The sequence below is a fragment of the Oncorhynchus keta genome, chromosome 19, assembly GCF_023373465.1.
Source record: "Oncorhynchus keta strain PuntledgeMale-10-30-2019 chromosome 19, Oket_V2, whole genome shotgun sequence".
NCBI classification, from domain to species: domain Eukaryota; kingdom Metazoa; phylum Chordata; class Actinopteri; order Salmoniformes; family Salmonidae; genus Oncorhynchus; species Oncorhynchus keta.
This window is the reverse complement of record NC_068439.1, coordinates 82,570,116-82,584,116: the sequence shown is the minus strand read 5'-3', so window position 1 is coordinate 82,584,116 and position 14,001 is coordinate 82,570,116. Positions and strand designations below refer to the sequence as shown.

Below are 14,001 nucleotides of genomic sequence, written 5' to 3'. Positions count from 1 at the left end.
GCAGCTCCTGGAGGGGAGGAAGAGGAGGCTTTAGTGGTGGGATAGATGCAGCTCCTGGAGGGGAGGAAGAGGAGGCTTTAGTGGTGGGATAGATGCAGCTCCTGGAGGGGAGGAAGAGGAGGCTTTAGTGGTGGGATAGATGCAGCTCCTGGAGGGGAGGAAGAGAGGCTTTAGTGGTGGGATAGATGCAGCTCCTGGAGGGGAGGAAGAGGAGGCTTTAGTGGTGGGATAGATGCAGCTCCTGGAGATGGGAGGAAGAGGAGGCTTTAGTGGTGGGATAGATGCAGCTCCTGGAGGGGAGGAAGAGAGGCTTTAGTGGTGGGATAGATGCAGCTCCTGGAGATGGGAGGAAGAGGAGGCTTTAGTGGTGGGATAGATGCAGCTCCTGGAGATGGGAGGAAGAGGAGGCTTTAGTGGTGGGATAGATGCAGCTCCTGGATGGGAGGAAGAGGAGGCTTTAGTGGTGGGATAGATGCAGCTCCTGGAGATGGGAGGAAGAGGAGGCTTTAGTGGTGGGATAGATGCAGCTCCTGGATGGGAGGAAGAGGAGGCTTTAGTGGTGGGATAGATGCAGCTCCTGGAGGGGAGGAAGAGAGGCTTTAGTGGTGGGATAGATGCAGCTCCTGGAGGGAGGAAGAGAGGCTTTAGTGGTGGGATAGATGCAGCTCCTGGAGATGGGAGGAAGAGGAGGCTTTAGTGGTGGGATAGATGCAGCTCCTGGATGGGAGGAAGAGGAGGCTTTAGTGGTGGGATAGATGCAGCTCCTGGAGGGGAGGAAGAGAGGCTTTAGTGGTGGGATAGATGCAGCTCCTGGAGGGGAGGAAGAGAGGCTTTAGTGGTGGGATAGATGCAGCTCCTGGAGGGGAGGAAGAGGAGGCTTTAGTGGTGGGATAGATGCAGCTCCTGGAGGGGAGGAAGAGAGGCTTTAGTGGTGGGATAGATGCAGCTCCTGGAGGGGAGGAAGAGGAGGCTTTAGTGGTGGGATAGATGCAGCTCCTGGAGGGGAGGAAGAGGAGGCTTTAGTGGTGGGATAGATGCAGCTCCTGGAGGGGAGGAAGAGAGGCTTTAGTGGTGGGATAGATGCAGCTCCTGGAGGGGAGGAAGAGGAGGCTTTAGTGGTGGGATAGATGCAGCTCCTGGAGGGGAGGAAGAGAGGCTTTAGTGGTGGGATAGATGCAGCTCCTGGAGGGGAGGAAGAGAGGCTTTAGTGGTGGGATAGATGCAGCTCCTGGAGGGGAGGAAGAGGAGGCTTTAATGGTGGGATAGATGCAGCTCCTGGAGGGGAGGAAGAGAGGCTTTAGTGGTGGGATAGATGCAGCTCCTGGAGATGGGAGGAAGAGGAGGCTTTAGTGGTGGGATAGATGCAGCTCCTGGAGATGGGAGGAAGAGGAGGCTTTAGTGGTGGGATAGATGCAGCTCCTGGAGATGGGAGGAAGAGGAGGCTTTAGTGGTGGGATAGATGCAGCTCCTGGATGGGGGTAAGAGGAGGCTTTAGTGGTGGGATAGATGCAGCTCCTGGAGTGGAGGAAGAGAGGCTTTAGTGGTGGGATAGATGCAGCTCCTGGAGGGGAGGAAGAGGAGGCTTTAGTGGTGGGATAGATGCAGCTCCTGGAGGGGAGGAAGAGAGGTTTTAGTGGTGGGATAGATGCAGCTCCTGGAGGGGAGGAAGAGGAGGCTTTAGTGGTGGGATAGATGCAGCTCCTGGAGGGGAGGAAGAGGAGGCTTTAGTGGTGGGATAGATGCAGCTCCTGGAGGGGAGGAAGAGAGGCTTTAGTGGTGGGATAGATGCAGCTCCTGGAGGGGAGGAAGAGGAGGCTTTAGTGGTGGGATAGATGCAGCTCCTGGAGGGGAGGAAGAAGAGGCTTTAGTGGTGGGATAGATGCAGCTCCTGGAGATGGGAGGAAGAGAGGCTTTAGTGGTGGGATAGATGCAGCTCCTGGAGATGGGAGGAAGAGGAGGCTTTAGTGGTGGGATAGATGCAGCTCCTGGAGATGGGAGGAAGAGAGGCTTTAGTGGTGGGATAGATGCAGCTCCTGGAGGGGAGGAAGAGAGGCTTTAGTGGTGGGATAGATGCAGCTCCTGGAGATGGGAGGAAGAGAGGCTTTAGTGGTGGGATAGATGCAGCTCCTGGAGGGGAGGAAGAGGAGGCTTTAGTGGTGGGATAGATGCAGCTCCTGGAGGGGAGGAAGAGAGGCTTTAGTGGTGGGATAGATGCAGCTCCTGGAGAGGGGAGGGACGAGGGAGACTAGTAACTTGTTCACTCCTTGCAGGCTCTAAGACAGCCCTTAGTGACAGAGCCCAGTTTTGCTGCACACCAAACACAAAAATAACTGAGACAGAACTGCTGTTGTGGAAATATCCGATCTGCTCCGGCGTTGTGTCTGGTCTAGACAGCTGGTTTTACCACCGGTTACTGTGTTATTTCACCTCAACCGTGATGTCATATTGAACTCAGGAAGTACCACAGGCGGTGTCGTTCGTGGTTTCCAATAACTTGTTGCTGTTGGTAACGTCTGTGATGATGGTTATGGTGGTGGACAGGTTACTGTAAGGCACTTTGTAAAAACTATAGAACTAATTCTGATTGATCTTTATCTTCCTCCCGCTCTCTTGTCTTCCTCACAGTTCCTGCGGCATCAGAGGGATGTCCTGCCAGTCTGGATGCATCTCACGATGGCTCTCTATGGCTTCCTGTTTAACAGAGGGCCCCCTGCCATACCCCGTCTGAGAGGACAGGAGAGATGAGGGAGTACCTCGCACACAAAAAAACCTCTGCCCGTCTCAGAGGGCCCCCCCACGGCCTCATTTTGCCCCCCTGACCCCTCCCTGACCCCCCCCTGACCCCCCCCTGACCAAAACGAGGCACCAGACTTTTAGATGTATGATGGGACACGGGGTTTGGATTCCTTTTTTTGTTGTTTTTTAAATCAAAGAAGAAGAAGAAGAGAAGAAGAAAAAGAAGAAGAAGAGAAGAACTGGTTCCTGCTGGATGGAGACTAGAATCATCTCTCCGTCTCTCTCTCTCTCTCTCTCTCTCTCAGCCATGCTGTTAGAAGACAGATATTTTCTAAAATAATTGTAAAATATAAAACAATTATTATTATTATTATTATTTTTTATATAGATGAGAGAGGTCCCTTCAAGAAAAGACTTTATGGTGAACTTGTAATCACTCACTTTACCACGAACTTGACAAAACTTCCAATGTATTTTCTGAACTAGCAGAACTCCACGTATCTCGATGTTTCACACTGGTCTATATTTAAAAGAAGGGAAAAAATGGTTGTGATTTAATGACTCTGGTGGTGGGGTCATCGAGACGAGCGCTGTCACTATACGTGACTTGACGATCTCTGGTGTAGATTGAGCTGCGTCGTTTTAGCCTATGCCTGTGCCGTCCACCGGCAATTCAGTCTGAAGTGGTTTTAAGATTCAGTCTGAATGAGATCAAGATTCAGTCTGAATGAGATGAATGACAGGTCTGTTTTTTTTATTTAATTTAAATTATCAACAGGATAATTTAACATATGTGTTCTTAAAGATCCTAAGATTATATAGGTCTGTCAAAGTTGAGGACAACTTTTTGATAAACTCTGATTGGATTTTCAGGATTTCTTTACCTGGCAGGATTGACAATCACAAACAACAGACCCTGTGACGATACAAATGGTAGTCTCTTGTTGCCCTATGGGTCTGCTGGGGGGTGAACCCGTTTGGAAGGCACTATTGAAACCTTAGGAATCTAATTGCAGTTACAATCCAATTTGTATGCCCGGGACAATGTACTGTATATCTAATAATGCAATCAATCAATCAATCAATCAATCAATCAATCAATCAATGATGCTTAATGAAGGCTAGATTTGATGACGTCACCCAGTTCCATCGAAAGAGATGTGACCTCCTCACTCTTTATAACTCTTATCTTAGCCTGAATCCGTTTGGCATCGACACGGGTTTTATGAAATAGACAATGAAAATGTATTCCTGTGTTGGTATGGCTCAATATGTTCAACAGAGGAACGAATGCACACAGAGCTGTCTCGGTACTGAAGGGTTGAGTCCTATATGACAACTGTCCCATTTTTTTTTTTTGTTTTGTTTTTCCCAGAAAGGTTTTGTACAAAGTAGTTTTTTTATTTAACAATACACACTGATACCGTGCCACCATTGGTCTTTACTGGGGGAGGGGGCTCAGTTCTAGTGAGTCCACACCTCCACCATGTCTGCTCCTAAAGTCCAATAGGATGTCAGCGTTTTGATATGAAACCAACCAATGAGTGAACAGGTTCTTATTCCAGTACATAAGACAATTATAATATGAATGTAATTAAATGAAGACTTTGATGGGTTAAATCTTGTTTTTTTTTATGTTCTTTGTCTTTTTCAGGGAGTAGTTGCTGAGTCATTCTACAGCCTTCCTTAAATGAGTGTTTCTGTTCTACATTAACATGATGCGCATATGCAAATTCCTAATGAGAATAACAAGCTTTGCGTGCGTTTTGTACTGTTGATTCTAGAACATCCTTCTTCCCACATGACGTCACCCGATCAACAGACTATTGTTTCTGTTCCGATACGTCCCAAATGGCACCTTGTACCCTACGGGTATATAGTGTTCCACTTTTTAACCAGGGCCCATAGAGAATAGTGTATCATTTGGGATGCATCTGTGTTCTTTGATGGTTATCTGTGACGTCATTGACAGAAGGTTAAAATGTCAGATTTCACCACAGACGCTGTTCTGTTTTTTGACATTTCTCAATACATTTGAATATTTAAAACACCTCGAAACAAGCAACATGACAAGACCAGGGAAAGAGAAAGTTTGAGCCCTTTGGCTCAGAGAGCCATCTATCTCCTCTCTCTTAGCCATCTCTCTCTCTCAGCCATCTCTCTCTCTCTCTCAGCCATCTCTCTCTCTCAGCCATCTCTCTCTCTCTCAGCCATCTATCTCTCTCTCTCTCTCAGCCATCTATCTCTCTCTCTCAGCCATCTCTCTCTCAGCCATCTCTCTCTCTCTCAGCCATCTATCTCTCTCTCTCTCAGCCATCTCTCTCTCTCTCTCAGCCATCTCTCTCTCAGCCATCTATCTCTCTCTCTCAGCCATCTATCTCTCTCTCTCTCTCTCTCTCAGCCATCTATCTCTCTCTCTCTCAGCCATCTATCTCTCTCTCTCTCTCAGCCATCTATCTCTCTCTCTCTCTCTCTCTCTCTCAGCCATCTCTCTCTCTCAGCCATCTCTCTCTCTCTCTCAGCCATCTATCTCTCTCTCTCAGCCATCTATCTCTCTCTCAGCCATCTATCTCTCTCTCTCTCAGCCATCTATATCTCTCTCTCTCTCTCTCTCTCTCTCTCTCTCTCTCTCTCTCTCTCTCTCTCTCTCTCTCTCTCAGCCATCTCTCTCTCTCTCTCTCTCTCTCAGCCATCTATCTCTCTCAGCCATCTCTCTCTCTCAGCCATCTCTCTCTCTCTCAGCCATCTATCTCTCTCTCTCTCTCTCTCTCAGCCATCTATCTCTCTCTCTCTCTCTCAGCCATCTATCTCTCTCTCTCTCTCAGCCATCTATCTCTCTCTCTCTCTCAGCCATCTATCTCTCTCTCTCTCTCAGCCATCTATCTCTCTCTCTCTCTCTCAGCCATCTATCTCTCTCTCTCTCTCTCTCTCTCTCAGCCCTCTCTCTCTCTCTCAGCCATCTCTCTCTCTCTCTCTCTCTCTCTCTCTCTCTCTCTCTCTCTCTCTCTCTCTCTCAGCCATCTATCTCTCTCTCTCTCTCTCTCAGCCATCTATCTCTCTCAGCCATCTCTCTCTCTCAGCCATCTATCTCTCTCTCAGCCATCTATCTCTCTCTCTCTCAGCCATCTATCTCTCTCTCTCTCTCTCTCAGCCATCTATCTCTCTCAGCCATCTCTCTCTCTCAGCCATCTCTCTCTCTCGCAGCCATCTATCTCTCTCTCTCTCTCTCTCAGCCATCTATCTCTCTCTCTCTCTCTCAGCCATCTATCTCTCTCTCTCTCAGCCATCTCTCTCTCTCTCTCAGCCATCTCTCTCTCTCTCTCTCAGCCATCTATCTCTCTCTCTCTCAGCCATCTATCTCTCTCTCTCTCTCAGCCATCTATCTCTCTCCTCTCTCAGCCATCTCTCTCTCAGCCATCTATCACTCTCCTCTCTCAGCCATCTATCTCTCTCTCTCTCTCTCGCTCTCTCACTCAGCCATCTATCTCTCTCTCTCTCTCTCTCAGCCATCTATCTCTCTCTCTCTTAGCCATCTATCTCTCTCTCTCTTAGCCATCTATCTCTCTCTCTCTCAGCCATCTCTCTTTCTCTCAGCCATCTCTCTCTCTCTCTCTGTTCCAGATCTCTCTCTTTCTGTCATTACAACTACTCCCTGGCCTTTTCCACAATAGTTTTTTACGTACCTTTTCAAAAAGTAATTTATTTTAATTTATTTCTGTCTCTATTCACTCAGTGCTCTCTCTCTCTCTCTCGCTCTCTCTCTCTCTCTCTCTCTCTCTCTCTCTCTCAGCCATCTCTCTCTCTCTCTCTCTCTCTCTCAGCCCTCTATCTCTCTCAGCCATCTCTCTCTCTCAGCCATCTCTCTCTCTCTCAGCCATCTCTCTCTCTCTCTCTCTCTCTCAGCCATCTATCTCTCTCTCTCTCTCTCTCTCTCTCAGCCATCTATCTCTCTCTCTCTCTCAGCCATCTATCTCTCTCTCTCTCAGCCATCTATCTCTCTCTCTCTCTCAGCCATCTATCTCTCTCTCAGCCATCTATCTCTCTCTCTCTCTCTCTCTCTCAGCCATCTCTCTCTCTCTCTCAGCCATCTCTCTCTCTCTCTCTCTCTCTCTCTCTCTCTCTCAGCCATCTATCTCTCTCTCTCTCTCTCTCAGCCATCTATCTCTCTCAGCCATCTCTCTCTCTCCCCCATCTCTCTCTCTCTCACCCCTCTATCTCTCTCTCTCTCACCCATCTATCTCTCTCTCTCTCTCTCTCTCTCTCTCTCTCTCTCTCTCTCTCTCTCTCTCTCTCTCTCTCTCTCTCTCTCTCTCTCAGCCATCTATCTCTCTCAGCCATCTATCTCTCTCAGCCATCTCTCTCTCTCAGCCATCTATCTCTCTCTCTCTCAGCCATCTATCTCTCTCTCTCTCTCTCAGCCATCTATCTCTCTCTCTCTCAGCCATCTATCTCTCTCTCTCTCAGCCATCTATCTCTCTCTCTCTCTCAGCCATCTATCTCTCTCCTCTCTCAGCCATCTCTCTCTCAGCCATCTATCACTCTCCTCTCTCAGCCATCTATCTCTCTCTCTCTCTCTCTCTCAGCCATCTATCTCTCTCTCTCTTAGCCATCTATCTCTCTCTCTCTTAGCCATCTATCTCTCTCTCTCTCAGCCATCTCTCTTTCTCTCAGCCATCTCTCTCTCTCTCTCTGTTCCAGATCTCTCTCTTTCTGTCATTACAACTACTCCCTGGCCTTTTCCACAATAGTTTTTTACGTACCTTTTCAAAAAGTAATTTATTTTAATTTATTTCTGTCTCTATTCACTCAGTGCTACTGTATAGCTATGTGGATGTGTACAGTTTCTTCTCCTAGTTGATGGAACAGTCGGGCCAGGAAAGTTAGTAACAGTACTGTGTGTGTTTTAGAATCCCAAATGGCACCCTATCCCCTATATAGTGCACTACTTTAGACCAGAGCCCTATTCCCTATATAGTGCACTACTTTAGACCAGAGCCCTATTCCCTATATAGTGCACTACTTTAGACCAGAGCCCTATTCCCTATATAGTGCACTACTTTAGACCAGAGCCCTATTCCCTATACAGTGCACTACTTTAGACCAGAGCCCTATTCCCTATATAGTGCACTACTTTAGACCAGAGCCCTATTCCCTATATAGTGCACTACTTTAGACCAGAGCCCTATTCCCTATATAGTGCAATACTTTAGACCAGAGCCCTATTCCCTATATAGTGCACTACTTTAGACCAGAGCCCTATTCCCTATATAGTGCACTACTTTAGACCAGAGCCCTATTCCCTATATAGTGCATAGGGTTCTGATCAATGGTAATACAGTATGTAGGGAATAGGGTACCATTTGTGTGTTAGCTGGGCCTGTGGGTCGAGAGGACAGACGGACTAATAGCCATGTGTCTCCTCTCACTTCGCTGTGTGTGACACCAATGAACAGACAATCAAATGTGCTACATGTGCCTTGTGTGAGTATGAGACCAGCCACACCAACCATCATCCATTACAAAAGTCTGGTCGTAGTTATCTATAGATGGTGGTCACAGCTCTACTAGTTCAGTCTGGTCGTAGTTATCTATAGATGGTGGTCACAGCTCTACTAGTTCAGTCTGGTCGTAGTTATCTATAGATGGTGGTCACAGCTCTACTAGTTCAGTCTGGTCGTAGTTATCTATAGATGGTGGTCACAGCTCTACTAGTTCAGCCTGGTCGTGGTTATCTATAGATGGTGGTCACAGCTCTACTAGTTCAGTCTGGTCGTAGTTATCTATAGATGGTGGTCACAGCTCTACTAGTTCAGTCTGGTCGTGGTTATCTATAGATGATGGTCACAGCTCTACTAGTTCAGTCTGGTCGTAGTTATCTATAGATGGTGGTCACAGCTCTACTAGTTCAGTCTGGTCGTGGTTATCTATAGATGGTGGTCACAGCTCTACTAGTTCAGTCTGGTCGTAGTTATCTATAGATGGTGGTCACAGCTCTACTAGTTCAGTCTGGTCGTAGTTATCTATAGATGGTGGTCACAGCTCTACTAGTTCAGTCTGGTCGTAGTTATCTATAGATGGTGGTCACAGCTCTACTAGTTCAGTCTGGTCGTAGTTATCTATAGATGGTGGTCACAGCTCTACTAGTTCAGTCTGGTCGTAGTTATCTATAGATGATGGTCACAGCTCTACTAGTTCAGTCTGGTCGTAGTTATCTATAGATGGTGGTCACAGCTCTACTAGTTCAGTCTGGTCGTGGTTATCTATAGATGATGGTCACAGCTCTACTAGTTCAGTCTGGTCGTAGTTATCTATAGATGGTGGTCACAGCTCTACTAGTTCAGTCTGGTCGTAGTTATCTATAGATGGTGGTCACAGCTCTACTAGTTCAGTCTGGTCGTGGTTATCTATAGATGGTGGTCACAGCTCTACTAGTTCAGTCTGGTCGTAGTTATCTATAGATGGTGGTCACAGCTCTACTAGTTCAGTCTGGTCGTAGTTATCTATAGATGGTGGTCACAGCTCTACTAGTTCAGTCTGGTCGTGGTTATCTATAGATGATGGTCACAGCTCTACTAGTTCAGTCTGGTCGTAGTTATCTATAGATGATGGTCACAGCTCTACTAGTTCATTCTGGTCGTAGTTATCTATAGATGGTGGTCACAGCTCTACTAGTTCAGTCTGGTCGTAGTTATCTATAGATGATGGTCACAGCTCTACTAGTTCAGTCTGGTCGTAGTTATCTATAGATGGTCACAGCTCTACTAGTTCAGTCTGGTCGTGGTTATCTATAGATGGTGGTCACAGCTCTACTAGTTCAGTCTGGTCGTAGTTATCTATAGATGGTGGTCACAGCTCTACTAGTTCAGTCTGGTCGTGGTTATCTATAGATGGTGGTCACAGCTCTACTAGTTCAGTCTGGTCGTAGTTATCTATAGATGGTGGTCACAGCTCTACTAGTTCAGTCTGGTCGTAGTTATCTATAGATGGTGGTCACAGCTCTACTAGTTCAGTCTGGTCGTGGTTATCTATAGATGATGGTCACAGCTCTACTAGTTCAGTCTGGTCGTAGTTATCTATAGATGATGGTCACAGCTCTACTAGTTCAGTCTGGTCGTGGTTATCTATAGATGATGGTCACAGCTCTACTAGTTCAGTCTGGTCGTAGTTATCTATAGATGGTGGTCACAGCTCTACTAGTTCAGTCTGGTCGTAGTTATCTATAGATGATGGTCACAGCTCTACTAGTTCAGTCTGGTCGTAGTTATCTATAGATGGTCACAGCTCTACTAGTTCAGTCTGGTCGTGGTTATCTATAGATGGTGGTCACAGCTCTACTAGTTCAGTCTGGTCGTAGTTATCTATAGATGGTGGTCACAGCTCTACTAGTTCAGTCTGGTCGTAGTTATCTATAGATGGTGGTCACAGCTCTACTAGTTCAGTCTGGTCGTAGTTATCTATAGATGATGGTCACAGCTCTACTAGTTCAGTCTGGTCGTAGTTATCTATAGATGATGGTCACAGCTCTACTAGTTCAGTCTGGTCGTGGTTATCTGTAGATGGTCACAGCTCTACTAGTTCAGTCTGGTCGTAGTTATCTATAGATGATGGTCACAGCTCTACTAGTTCAGTCTGGTCGTGGTTATCTATAGATGATGGTCACAGCTCTACTAGTTCAGTCTGGTCGTAGTTATCTATAGATGATGGTCACAGCTCTACTAGTTCAGTCTGGTCGTGGTTATCTATAGATGATGGTCACAGCTCTACTAGTTCAGTCTGGTCGTAGTTATCTATAGATGATGGTCACAGCTCTACTAGTTCAGTCTGGTCGTAGTTATCTATAGATGGTGGTCACAGCTTATTCCCTATGTAGTGCACTACACTTGACCAGGGCCTAGAGAGAACAGGGTTCTATTTGACCAGGGCCTAGAGAGAACAGGGTTCTATTGAACCAGGGCCTAGAGAGAACAGGGTTCTATTGGACCAGGGCCTAGAGACAACAGGGTTCTATTTGACCAGGGCCTAGAGAGAACAGGGTTCTATTTGACCAGGGCCTAGAGAGAACAGGGTTCTATTTGACCAGGGCCTAGAGAGAACAGGGTTATATTTGACCAGAGCCTAGAGAGAACAGAGTTCCATTTGACCAGGGCCTAGAGAGAACAGGGTTCTATTTGACCAGAGCCTAGAGAGAACAGGGTTCCATTTGACCAGGGCCTAGAGAGAACAGGGTTCTATTTGACCAGAGCCTAGAGAGAACAGGGTTCCATTTGACCAGAGCCTAGAGAGAACAGAGTTCCATTTGACCAGGGCCTAGAGAGAACAGGGTTCTATTTGGGGATACAACCATTTCCACCCTCTAGGGCACATGCCTGATATATGCCCTTTATCCCTGATCCCCATCCACCCTGACCCCTTTCAACACACACAGTCCCGGCTCATCACCTCAAAACTGAAATATCCAAACGACTGTTGGCAATCAATGTGCACTAGAAGTAATGTTTTATTTGTGGGTTTTTTTTATATGTGCCTCTCTTTTTATACTCCTGTATTGAACCTTAACCTCCTCTAGATCCATATGTCTTTAAAGATGTTTATATTCTGGATTGGCCTAGCTCGACAGAACTGTGTTCCTGTGCTGTGTTTGAAACCTATTCACGCTGCTTTTGACCACGGCCCATTGGGCTCAAAAGTAGTTCAGTACCAGTTGGAGAGGCATCCTAGTAGGGATACAGGCTGAGGGTACAAGGAGGAGTGAGGCACGGCGGTGCCCAGTATTATTTGGAAGGAGGAGGGGTTGTGGCCATCCTATAGGTTGGTGTTGACGACAAACCCTTAGGAACCAACCGTTGGTGTTGACGACAAACCCTTAGGAACCAACCGTTGGTGTTGACGTCAAACCCTTAGGAACCAACCGTTGGTGTTGACGACAAACCCTTAGGAACCAACCGTTGGTGTTGACGACAAACCCTTAGGAACCAACCGTTGGTGTTGACGTCAAACCCTTAGGAACCAACCGTTGGTGTTGACGACAAACCCTTAGGAACCAACCGTTGGTGTTGACGACAAACCCTTAGGAACCAACCGTTGGTGTTGACGACAAACCCTTAGGAACCAACCGTTGGTGTTGACGACAAACCCTTAGGAACCAACCGTTGGTGTTGACGACAAACCCTTAGGAACCAACCGTTGGTGTTGACGACAAACCCTTAGGAACCAACCGTTGGTGTTGAAGACAAACCCTTAGGAACCAACCGTTGGTGTTGACGACAAACCCTTAGGAACCAACCGTTGGTGTTGATGACAAACCCTTAGGAACCAACCGTTGGTGTTGAAGACAAACCCTTAGGAACCAACCGTTGATGTTGAAGACAAACCCTTAGGAACCAACCGTTGGTGTTGACGTCAAACCCTTAGGAACCAACCGTTGGTGTTGAAGACAAACCCTTAGGAACCAACCGTTGGTGTTGACGACAAACCCTTAGGAACCAACCGTTGGTGTTGAAGACAAACCCTTAGGAACCAACCGTTGGTGTTGACGACAAACCCTTAGGAACCAACCGTTGGTGTTGATGACAAACCCTTAGGAACCAACCGTTGGTGTTGACGACAAACCCTTAGGAACCAACCGTTGGTGTTGACGTCAAACCCTTAGGAACCAACCGTTGGTGTTGACGACAAACCCTTAGGAACCAACCGTTGGTGTTGACGACAAACCCATCGGAACCAACCGTTGGTGTTGACGACAAACCCTTAGGAACCAACCGTTGTCTCAACCCCACTTCCAGGTTAAAATGTATATAATATGTTCAACCTTCAGTGTCTTGAATATCAAGTCCAATTTTTTGTCAATTTTTTTTTTTTCCATTTCCTAAGAAAGTGTGAATCTTAACTGTAAAGTGCTGTGATTATTTGTGTTTTATATAAACAAAAACAACAATTTGTCACAGCTGATTCTTAACTTTTTTTAAACTTTCTAAGCAAAAATAAAAAAGTTTCCATACTTTCTTTTGTAATAATAATAATAATAATAATGTAAATGAAATCTGAAAACAGAATTTCTTGCTTTTTAAGATCGCTTTTTAAATGTTTGTGACATGATTCTTGTTTTTTACCAATTAATTCTGCTGTGTCGTTCTCAGTTCAAGGGCTGTTTTTGATATTTTATCATTCTGTATATGGAGTAAAAATGCATGTCCCAGCATTCCTGAAATCTGTATCTTAAGGGGTTTGAATGTAAATTTCATTGAGAGGAAAAACCACAATGTCTCTTTTTGAAATACTATATGAACTGAAACAGTGAAACCTTCCATCGAACTCCTGCTCTGTTGAATTGGGACTCTTATTTACCATTGTCTAAAAATCACATCATTAGAGCTCTCAGAACCATCTTCAAATCACACATCACTCTAGAACACCTCATTAGAGCTCTCAGAACCATCTTCAAATCGCACATCACTCTAGAACACCTCATTAGAGCTCTCAGAACCATCTTCAAATCACACATCACTCTAGAACACCTCATTAGAGCTCTCAGAACCATCTTCAAATCACACATCACTCTAGAACACCTCATTAGAGCTCTCAGAACCATCACACATCACATCCGTCTAGAACACCTCATTAGAGCTCTCAGAACCATCTTCAAATCACACATCACTCTAGAACACCTCATTAGAGCTCTCAGAACCATCTTCAAATCACTCTAGAAACACCTCATTAGAGCTCTCAGAACCATCTTCAAATCACTCTAGAACACCTCATTAGAACTCTCAGAACCATCTTCAAATCACTCTAGAACACCTCATTAGAACTCTCAGAACCATCTTCAAATCACTCTAGAACACCTCATTAGAACTCTCAGAACCATCTTCAAATCACTCTAGAACACTTCATTAGAGCTCATTCGAACCGTCTCAAGAATTCCACGTCGGTTGGTCGGTGTGTTTTACGAAGTCTGGCCCAGTCTATATGTAGCAGAACAATGCGTCAGTAATGGCGCCCTGTTCCCTATATAGTGCACTACTTTTGACCAGAGCTTTATGGTCCTTGGTCAAAAGTAGGGCACTGTTAAAGGGAATAGGGTGCCATTTTAGGTGCAACCTGTGTTATCTCAGATGCTCCTGAAAGCCCTGCACGGTTTTCAAACTGTGTGGAACACGGAGGGAGGGAGGGAGGGAGGAACGATGGGAGGAAGATATTTGTTTTTCTAGTGCAATATGCTGTACATAAAGAGCTTGGCTCTACAAACATTTTCTCACTGAAACGTCC

At 46.1% G+C, this 14,001-nt stretch overlaps 1 protein-coding gene and 1 long non-coding RNA gene across 2 annotated transcripts in view; one reads left to right on the top strand and one right to left on the bottom strand.

The window, feature by feature from the left end:
• The window catches only part of LOC127909532 (uncharacterized), a 30,494-nt gene extending 25,590 nt beyond the window's left edge, over nt 1-4,904 (top strand). The window contains exon 4 of the mRNA XM_052471592.1: nt 2,626-4,904. Within this exon, the coding sequence (XP_052327552.1) occupies nt 2,626-2,745 (120 nt within the window). The 3' untranslated portion in view covers nt 2,746-4,904. The remainder of the gene's footprint in view (nt 1-2,625) is intronic.
• An 8,262-nt stretch (nt 4,905-13,166) lies between these two features.
• On the bottom strand, nt 13,167-13,754 carry LOC127909534 (uncharacterized). Its single transcript, XR_008071769.1, has 3 exons — nt 13,622-13,754; nt 13,350-13,577; nt 13,167-13,301 (listed from the first exon to the last, which is right to left on the bottom strand). It is a non-coding gene; the product is annotated as an uncharacterized LOC127909534 (long non-coding RNA).
• Nucleotides 13,755-14,001: the final 247 nt, after the last annotated feature.